Source organism: Triticum aestivum, chromosome 3A, assembly GCF_018294505.1.
Source record: "Triticum aestivum cultivar Chinese Spring chromosome 3A, IWGSC CS RefSeq v2.1, whole genome shotgun sequence".
NCBI classification, from domain to species: domain Eukaryota; kingdom Viridiplantae; phylum Streptophyta; class Magnoliopsida; order Poales; family Poaceae; genus Triticum; species Triticum aestivum.
The window spans coordinates 513,319,223-513,329,061 of record NC_057800.1 but is presented as its reverse complement, the minus strand read 5'-3'; the positions used below and the strand labels follow the sequence as shown (position 1 = coordinate 513,329,061).

The window sequence follows — 9,839 nt, the reverse complement described above, 5'->3', positions numbered from 1 at the left end:
TGATGATGGCTTCATAGCATTGCTTACGAGAGCTTGCTTTCTTGGCCCATGAATGGACCTGACTGGGCCATGATGCGAATCCTTAAGTGGGTCACATGCTGATTTAGGTACGGCGCCGCTTGCCACTTTATGGGGTCGTCTATCCGACCGTGTGGCTTTCTCATTTTTTTGAATGCGAGGGCTCTAGGGCCTCTTCGTCGAATTCAGGCAGTAGCTTTCTTTTCGGATAGCTTTTAGTGCGGCGACTGTCACCGTATTTATCTGCGGTATTGATTACTTTGCTCCATCTAATCCGGAGTGCATCTTCCACTGTTTTTAGCTTCCGCTTCTGCTTTTTTAGGCAGCGTGCAGTTGCAACGAGCCTCTCGTGGAGATTCTTCTGCTCCATAGGTTTATCCGGTGTGAGGTCGTCTGGAATGCCGTTTTCGCCGGAGGAGGGATGTTCGGTTTCTCTATCCGTGTTGCCCTGTTCGGACAGTTGCTCTAAGGCCTGCTCATCGTCTACCGGCTCGTCCTGCTCTATGGCTGGGTTTTTGTCGAGGCGGGGCTTGGGTCGGCGTTTACGCCGACGCTTTGATTGCTTTTCGGGGGGTCAATCTCCCGTCCCATCCCCTTTTTCCTTGTTGTCGCTTCCTTTAGGGGTGTCCACCATGTACACATCGTGAGATGAGGTGGCTGTCCAATGCCCTATGGGCGTTGGTTCGTCGGTATCTCCTGGATCGTCATCCATGCTGTCGATGTCTCCGGAGTCGAAGTTGAGCACATCGTTTAAATTGTCGACAGTGGCTACCAAGTGGGTGGTGGGTGGGCTTTGAATTTCTTCATCGTCCGTATCCCATCCTCGCTGACCGTAGTTCGGCCAGGGCTCTCCTGATAAAGAGAGAGACTTGAGAGAGTTCAGGATATCGCCAAAAGGCGAGTGCTGAAAGATGTCTGCGGCGGTGAACTCCATTATCAGCGCCCAATCGGATTCGATCGGCAGGGGCGCGGGGGGTTCGGAGTTCGGAGAGGAGTCCGGATCCTCGGAGTCACGGGCCGTGCAGAGTGCGGGGCTAGCGTTCGGCTCGATCTCTTTTGGGATCGCAGCCCCTGAGGTGACGTCCAACCGCTCATCCTTGATTGGCGCAATAGGCTCCGAGTTTGGGGTCGGAAGCGATGCATGTGCGGCCTCCAGGACACTGTCCGGGGGCAGAGCTAGATCATGCCCCTCGAGATAGTGCAGCGCGCTTGGCCGTGGCTCGAACCTGTCGAAGATCAAGTATCCGCGGATGTCAGCCGTGTAGTTTAAGCTTCCAAACCTGACTTGATGGCCATGGGCGTAGCTTTCGATCTGCTCCAGGTGGCCGAGCGAATTGGCCCACAGAGCGAGGCCGCCGAAGACGAAGGTCTGTCCGGGGAGAAAAGTCTCACCCTGGACGGCATCGTTGTTGATGATCAAAGGAGCCATCGGGCCTAAAGGCGACGACACAGAGGAACTCTCAATGAAAGCACCAATGTCGGTGTCAAAACCGGCGGATCTCGGGTAGTGGGTCCCGAACTATGCGTCTAGGCCAGATGGTAACAGGAGGCAGGGAACACATAGTTTTACCCAGGTTCGGGCCCTCTTGATGGAGGTAAAACCCTACGTCCTGCTTGATTAATATTGATGATATGGGTAGTACAAGAGTAGATCTACCACGAGATCAAGGAGGCTAAACCCTAGAAGCTAGCCTATGGTATGATTCTTTTATATGGAGTTGATTGCCTACGGACTACAACCCTCCGGTTTATATAGACACCGGATAGGTTTAGGGTTACACAGAGTCGGTTACAATGTTAGGAGATCTTGAATATCCGCATCGCCAAGCTTGCCTTCCACGCCAAGGAAAGTCCCATCCGGACACGGGATGAAGTCTTCCATCTTGTATCTTCATAGTCCAGGAGTCCGGCTGAAGGTATAGTCTGGCTACCCGAACACCCCTTAATCCAGGACTCCCTCACCTACCTTGTTGAAGGAGGTAGCTAGGTCTGCTCACCGGCCGCCCACGCAACGTGCAGGAGTTCTCGGGGAGATGGCTCATGACCCATGGGGGCACAGGATTAGTCCGGCATGCTGGCCTCTCTATTAAGCCTAGGTCGGGTTGCGGCGTATTGTTTGGCCGAGGCTGGGCATGACCCAGGAAAGTGTGTCCGGCTGGAGTTAATCGAGCGTGGTGGGTAGGTTGGTGCACCCCTGCAGGGAAGAAAACATCTATCGATAGCCTGTCCTACGGTAACGGACACTTGGAGTTGTATCCCGATCGATACAACTAGAACTGGATACTTGTGATGAGAACTGGATGATGATTAGACTTGGATATGAGATGATAACTGGATAGTATGGCTCTGGGATTTTTTTTCTCGCAGGGAGTCGAGAAAGGATCTCTGGCCGAGGTTGATAGCTCTACTGCTACTTTACCTTATGTTACTCTACTCCCTCCTGTTGCTGCAAGATGGTGGTTTCCAGAAGATGCTAGTCTTAGATAGGCTAGGCTTTCCCCTTCCCTTCTGGCATTCTGCAGTTTAGTCCACAGATACAACCCATTCCTTTGATACAGATGCATACTTAGTTTAGATCTGATGTAAGTCTTGCGAGTACTTTGGATGAGTACTCACGGTTGCTTTGCTACTTCTTTTCCCCCATACCCGATTGTTGTGACCAGATGATGGAGCCCAGGAGCCAGACGACGCCACCGATGACTACTACTACCCGGAGGATGCCTACTACTACGTGAAGACCCCCGACGACTAGGAGTAGTTAGGAGGCTCCCAGGTAGGAGGCCTTGCCTTTTCGATCATTGTTGCTTTTGTGCTAGCCTTCTTAAGGCAATCTTGTCTAACCTATGTCTGTACTCAGATATTGTTGCTTCCGCTGACTCTTGTGTATTCAAGCTTATGTATTCGAGCCCTCGAGGCCCCTGGCTTGTAATATAAAGCTTGTATTATTTTATGTTGTGTCTAGAGTTGTGTTGTGATATCTTCCCGTGAGTCCTTGATCTTGATCGTACACATTTGCATGTATGATTAGTGTACGATTGAATCGAGGGCGTCACAGTAAGGGTACTTTGGGTGTGCCAAACGTCACAATGTAACTGGGTGGCTATAAAGGTACACTACGGGTATGCCCGAAAGTATCTGTTGAGTTGGCACGAATCGAGACTGTGATTTGTCACTCCGTATGATGGAGAGGTATCTCTGGGCCCACTCGGTAAGACATCATCGTAATGAGCTCAATGTGACTAAGGGGTTGGTCACGGGATGATGTGTTACGGAACGAGTAAAGAGACTTGTCGTAACGAGATTGAACAAGGTATCGGTATACCGACGATCAAATCTCGGGCAAGTGCTATACCGGTAGACAAAGGGAATCGTATACGGGATTGATTGAATCCTTGACATCGTGGTTCATCCGATGAGATCATCGTGGAACATGTGGGAGCCAACATGGGTATCCAGATCCCGCTGTTGGTTATTGGCCGGAGAGATGTCTTGGTCATGTCTGCATAGTTCCCGAACCCGTAGGGTCTACACACTTAAGGTTCGGTGACGCTAGAGTTGTAATGGGAATTGTATGTGGTTACCGAAAATTGTTCGGAGTCCCGTATGAGATCCCGGATGTCATGAAGAGTTCTGAAATGGTCCGGAGGTGAAGATTTATATATGGGAAGTCTAGTTTCAGTCACCGGAAAGGTTTCGGGGTTTATCGGTACTGTACCGGGACCACCGAAGGGGTTCCGAGGGTCCACCGGGAGGGTCCACCTGCCCCAAAGGACCTAATGGGATGTAGTTTGGTGGGAACCAGCCCCTTAGTGGGCTGGTGCGCCCCCCGAGGGCCCAAGGCGCCTAGGGTTGGAAACCCTAGGGCCCCCCCCCCCGAGGGGCCGCCGCCCCCCTAGATGGATCTAGGGGGGCGGCCCCCTCTCCCCTTCCCCCTATAAATAGTGGGGGATGGGAGGGAAACCGCACCCCTTTCTCCTGGCGCAGCCCTCCCCCCTTCCTACACCTTCTCCTCCTCCGTATCGCTTAGCGAAGCTCTACCAGAGAACCACGAGCTCCACCGCCACCACGTCGTCGTGCTGCCGGAGCTCTCCCTCAACTTCTCCTTCCCCTTGCTGGATCAAGAAGGAGGAGACGTCCCCGGGCTGTACGTGTGTTGAACGCGGAGGCGCCGTCGTTCGACGCTTAGATCGGAATCAACCATGATCTGAATCGCTACGAGTACGACTCCTTCATCCGCGTTCTTGTAACGCTTCCGCATCGCGATCTTCAAAGGTATGAATATGCACTCCCCTCTCGTTGCTAGTAAACTCCATAGATTGATTTTGGTGACGCGTAGAATTTTTTTTAATTTCTGCAATGATCCCCAACACTGCCACCGCAGCCTTCACCGCCATCTCCTGCGCCCGCTTCCTCCGTTGCGCCGGACGTGTCCACCACATCTTCTCCCACCCCTCCTGCTCATGCTATTTCCCTTCCAGCTCCGACTAATGATCATACCATGCGCACACGTGCCAAGTCCGGGTTTCGTTTACCTGCAAAAGATCGTCTCAATCTTCATGCATCTCTATCTCCTTCCTCTCTACTCAAATCTTACAAATTAGCTCTCCTAGATCATAATAGGGTCACAGCTATGAAAGTGAATATGATGCCCTTCTGCAGAATAACACGTGGCAGTTAGTTCCTCGTCCTTTCAATACAAATATCGTTTCGGGCAAATAGGTTTTTCGCCATAAATTTAATTCTAATGGGAGTCTTGCATGTTATAAGGCTCGATGGGTATGTCGTGGTTACTCTCAGCAACATGGAATCGATTATGATGAGACTTTCTCTCCAGTTGTCAAGCCCAGCACTATTCGCACTGTCCTTAGTATCGTCGTCTCTTCTTCCTGGCCAATTCATCAACTAGATGTCAAAATGCTTTTTTTCATGTCTCTCTTCAAGAAACAGTTTATTGTCAACAACCTCTTGGCTTCGAACATTCCTCATATCCTAATCATATTTGTCTTCTTCAAAAAATCTCTTTACGGTCTTAAACAAGCACCATGTGTCTGGTTCCAACGCTTTTCTACTTATGCTCAAACCATCGGTTTTATCCCTTCCCGTTCTGACACTTCACTGTTCACCTTTCATCACAACAACAACACTGCTTACTTTCTTTTATATGTTGATGATATTATCCTCACAGCTTCCTCACAACAATTTTTAGATCATATTATCTCTCTTCTTTGCCACGAATTCTCTATGACAGATTTAGGTCGTCTTCACCACTTCTTAGGTATTGTTGTTATCCGTGACTCCTCTAGTCTTTTCTTGTCTCCACGTCAGTACACTCTGGATCTTCTTTCTCGTGTTGGTATGCTTGATTGTCAAACTTCCCGTACCCCTGTTGATACAGGTTCCAAACTCTCTGCCGACGGTGATACTTTCTCTGACCCTTCTCTTTATCGTAGTCTTACCGGTGTACTTCAGTATCTCACTCTCACTCGTCCTGAAATTTCTTTTGCTGTCCAACAAGCTTGTTTATACATGCATGATCCTCGTATTCCACACTATAATCATGTCAAACGTATTCTTCGGTATCTCAAAGGCACACTAGACTTAGGTCTTCATATCAGCAAATCATCTCCCACCTCCTTGACAGCTTACTCTAATGCAGACTGGGCTGGTTGTCCAGATACTCGTAGGTCCACATCCGGATTTTGTGTTTTTCTTGATAACAATTTGGTTTCTTGGTCTTCAAAAAGGCAGGTTACGGTCTCCCGCTCGTCTGCTGAAGCTGAGTACCGCGTTGTGGCTCATGCGGTTGCTGATACGGCTTGGTTGCGCTAGTTGTGCCGGAGCTGCACCGTCCTATTGAGCAAGCTACCATTGTTTACTGTGATAATATTTCAGCTGTCTACATGTTAGGGAATCCGGTTCAACACCGTCACACCAAGCATATTGAGATCGACATTCATTTTGTTCGAGAGAAGGTGGCTCTCGGTCAAGTTCGCGTTCTCCACGTGCCTACTTCTGCTCAGTTTGCTGATATCTTTACTAAAGGCCTGGCGACTACTCCTTTTCAAGACATTCGTTTCAGTCTCAACGCCGTCGAGCGTACCGTTGACAATGCGGGGGATGTTAGAATACAACTTGTATTAGGATTATGACTCCTACTTAGTTTGTAATAAGGCTAAGTCAGATGCGGCTTAGCTCTTATGTATACTTCTTGTACCGGCACAATATTACATCAACAATTACTCAATACAATTCTACAATTATATCTAACTTTATGATGTTTCCTAGAACTGATGTTGGATGAGCCCAAGGGCTTTTTTTGCCTTTTGTTTTTGTATATATTTATTTTATATTAATGAAATTACCGTAGAACAATAGTTCTACAGTTTAGAGTTCAAAAAGAAAGAAAAACTCTGATAAGCGGGTAAAACTTTCGCCTAAGGAGAGGCTCGAGAAGGCGATCTGATGAGTCTCCTCCGACTTAAAAGTGTTTGTAACTATGGTATTGGTCTGATCCGAAGACCAGTGGGTTTGTAACTTCCTCGGAAGGAACTCGTGGAAGACATATATCAACTCCCTGCGAGCGACGTCACGCATGGTCGTCCATATATAATTCTGTTTGGGAAAATTCACACATCGTCGATTTTACGGCGGTCGAGCGGTCAGCAGGAAGATGGTAAATGGTTCTCACTCTGGTGCCCTTGCGCGCGCTGTCGTGGCTTCGGACTCGGTAAAATGGAAGGAAAACGATCCTCGACCTCGAGAAAACAGAGCAGACGGAGTCAGCGGCCAAAGTGCGCATCAACTAGCAGCCAGACATGGATGCATGCTTCAGAGGTTAGACGACGGACGCCCGTCCCCATACGTTCTTATGGTGTATGCGCACGGAACCTTCGTCTTGCGCACGCGTCCATGTCAAAATTGAACGCATGCGGAGAACATATCTACTTCCGTCGCCTGCGTCTGCGTCTATATATATATTGCAACTTCTGATGCAGGCGCAGATATATATCTCCAGAGCTGGCTGAGATAGAAACAGGACTAGAGTGTGTAGCTGCAGTCAGTGTAGAGAAGCAAGAAGAGGATAGCCGGTATGTCGAGGGAGATCCATAAGATCGCGAGCCTGCGCCGGGACAGTTGGCGAAGCAGCGATGACGTGTTCTCGCGGTCGTCGTCGCGCTTCCAGGACGAGGAGGACGACGAGGAGGCTCTGCGGTGGGCGGCGCTGGAGCGGCTGCCCACGTACGACCGCGTGCGGCGTGGCATCCTGCAGGCGGAGACGGGCGAGAAGATCGACGTGGACGTCGGCAGGCTCGGCGCCCGCGAGAGCCGCGCGCTCATCGACCGCCTCGTCCGCGCCGCCGACGACGATCACGAGCGCTTCCTCCTCAAGCTCAAGGACCGCATGGACAGGTTCGTCACGAGCTCACGCGGGGTACGTACGCACACTAGCTATATCTACTGTACTTACTACGTGCTTCTGTGCAGGGTGGGGATAGATTACCCGACTATCGAGGTGCGGTTCGAGAAGCTGGAGGTGGAGGCGGAGGTGCTCGTCGGCAACCGGGCCCTGCCCACGCTCGTCAACTCCGTCAGGAACACGATGGAGGTAAACGTCCAACAGCTTATATAGTCTCGCTCTCGCTCTCGCGCTTGGTGGGTTCCATATATACTGTACTTCTTTCTATGCATCAGCGTTTCACTAGAAAAGTCATGACAAATCTTGAAAAGAAATTGACCATATTGGTACGTGATACATTCAACATCGCAAGTCCAAACTCAATACTTATATATAGCTAAAAGGAGGCATAAGTTCAGAAGCAAAAGAAAAGTACTGAATTTAACTCGTGATCGGTCAACGTTAGATTAATGGTACAACAAATGGCAGGATATCCTCTATTTTGTTTCGTGATTCATATTAGTTGTCGTAGCCTTGATGCAACTTTAGTACAAGTTGTACTAGAGCTGCGACAATTAACATGGATCGGAGAAGGTATTGAATTTGAATTGTGATCAGTTAACTTGAATTGTGGTACAACAAATGGCAGGATATTCTGTATTTTGTTTCTTGGGCTCGTGGATCGAATAAAGTTCCTGTTGCAAGAGTTTGTAGCAATCCATTTATTAATAACAAAATTATAATTTATGAGAACAGTAAATCATCCACATCCCCGCGCGCCGTATATGAAGACGTAACAGTAAATGTAGAGCGGCTGCAAGGTATAGTTATTGTGACCTTCTTGCTTCAGTGGGTGATATGTTGCTAAAATCATTAAAAATAAAAATTGTGACGATGATGTGGTAATCTTGTGTGTACTGCCTACCAATAAATGGAAGGTGGTTGCACATTATAGTGCCTTGTGACTATTTGGATTTGGTGGAATGTTTTATTGATTAAAAAGTTAAAAAATATAATTGATGAAGTTTTTTTTAGGGAAAGGTCTGTTGGCATTTTATTTAACTTGGGGAAGAGTTACATCAAAGAATACATGTGGTAAAAGGAAGGAGAGCATCTCATCTACCCACTCTTCACGAATCTTAGAATCATAGCAGCACCTAGCTAAGAAATGTGCAACTCTATTTTTTAAAACGAAGACTCAAGGGGAGCCCGACTTTGAATTAACAAAGCCATCAACCGGCCAGGATTACACAAGACCACCAAGCAAGAGCGACCGAAAGATAAAAGGGAGCTGACTGAGCAGCTTACAACGCAACGCACACTACTGCACACAAAGGAAGGGACATGAAAGATCTGCAAGTAATGTCGAAGCCTGCTGCATATCGACACCAAGAGCAAGAAAGCAGAGTAACCTCGGGGATCAGCCCAAGGCCTGCAAGCACTGAGAGCAGCCGGATCATAGGATTGGGACCCCGCAACCTGTCTTCCAACGCCGAAGAAGACCCCAATCTTCTCGCCTAGGCTCGAAGGCGCCGCACCGTCGGGTCGTTGTGCGCTCACCCGAGAGCACGGACATGTCCCGGTCGTAACCCAGAACAAGCATAGCTCACGGATCTCACCATGCCATAGGCTCACACCACTAGCTGCACTGCCACCCGCCCGGGCATCGAGAACAGAAGGAAAGCCACTGGGGGGGGGGGGGTTGTTGAAGAAACCAGCTGCAAAGACCCAAGGGCGAAGCTTGGAGAAGCCTCTGCTTGGACTCACAGCCGACGGGCGCTCTCCTACCTTGGCGCCACTCACCCGGAGAACCAGACGACCCAAGGCGGCGCCTCCAAGGAGGGAACGACGCGCAGGGCGCCACCACCACCCAACCCGAGACGAGTTTTGGGTTTTCACCCGGAATCTGGGACGGGGATGGATAGGGGAGTCCTCAGCGGTGCCTCGAAGGAGAAAGGCGATGCGCGCACGCACCATCACCGCCGTGGTTGGAGAGCCTCCCAAGGGTTTCCCCCAGACTCAGACTATGCCACCAGCACACCGCCAACACCGGAACTGACAGCCAACGCTGCAGAGCGGACAGCCGGAGGGGAGGAGTGAGCAGAGGAGGAGAAAACAGCCCGACCTTCAGATCTGGATCGGAAGAAATCCGCGCCATGACCACGACCACCCCCCGCCGGCTCCACGCCGCCCGAGCAGCCGAGGAGGTCGTCCACCACATCCCGCGCACGCCGCCTGTCGCAGAGGCCGCGCCGCCTCGCCGACCGGGGCCGCCGCCCCGGAGTCCGTGGTCCTTCACGAGGGGAACAAAGCGACGAGGGACCTCGCCGCCACCTTCATCGGCAGCCTCCGCGGCTTGCCGGGCGTCCCTCAGGTGGCGGCAAGGGGAGGGGATGCTGGAGGGGGTGGCGGCGCCGGAGGGAAA

The 9,839-nt window shown here is 50.4% G+C and overlaps 1 protein-coding gene across 1 annotated transcript in view; it reads left to right on the top strand.

The window, feature by feature from the left end:
• The first annotated feature begins 7,051 nt into the window (after positions 1 to 7,051).
• LOC123058514 (ABC transporter G family member 32) overlaps positions 7,052 to 9,839 on the top strand; it is a 15,065-nt gene continuing 12,277 nt past the window's right edge. Inside the window, exons 1-2 of the mRNA XM_044481228.1 lie at positions 7,052 to 7,428; positions 7,504 to 7,624. Coding sequence (XP_044337163.1) covers positions 7,109 to 7,428; positions 7,504 to 7,624 — 441 coding nt within the window. The 5' untranslated portion in view covers positions 7,052 to 7,108. The remainder of the gene's footprint in view (positions 7,429 to 7,503; positions 7,625 to 9,839) is intronic.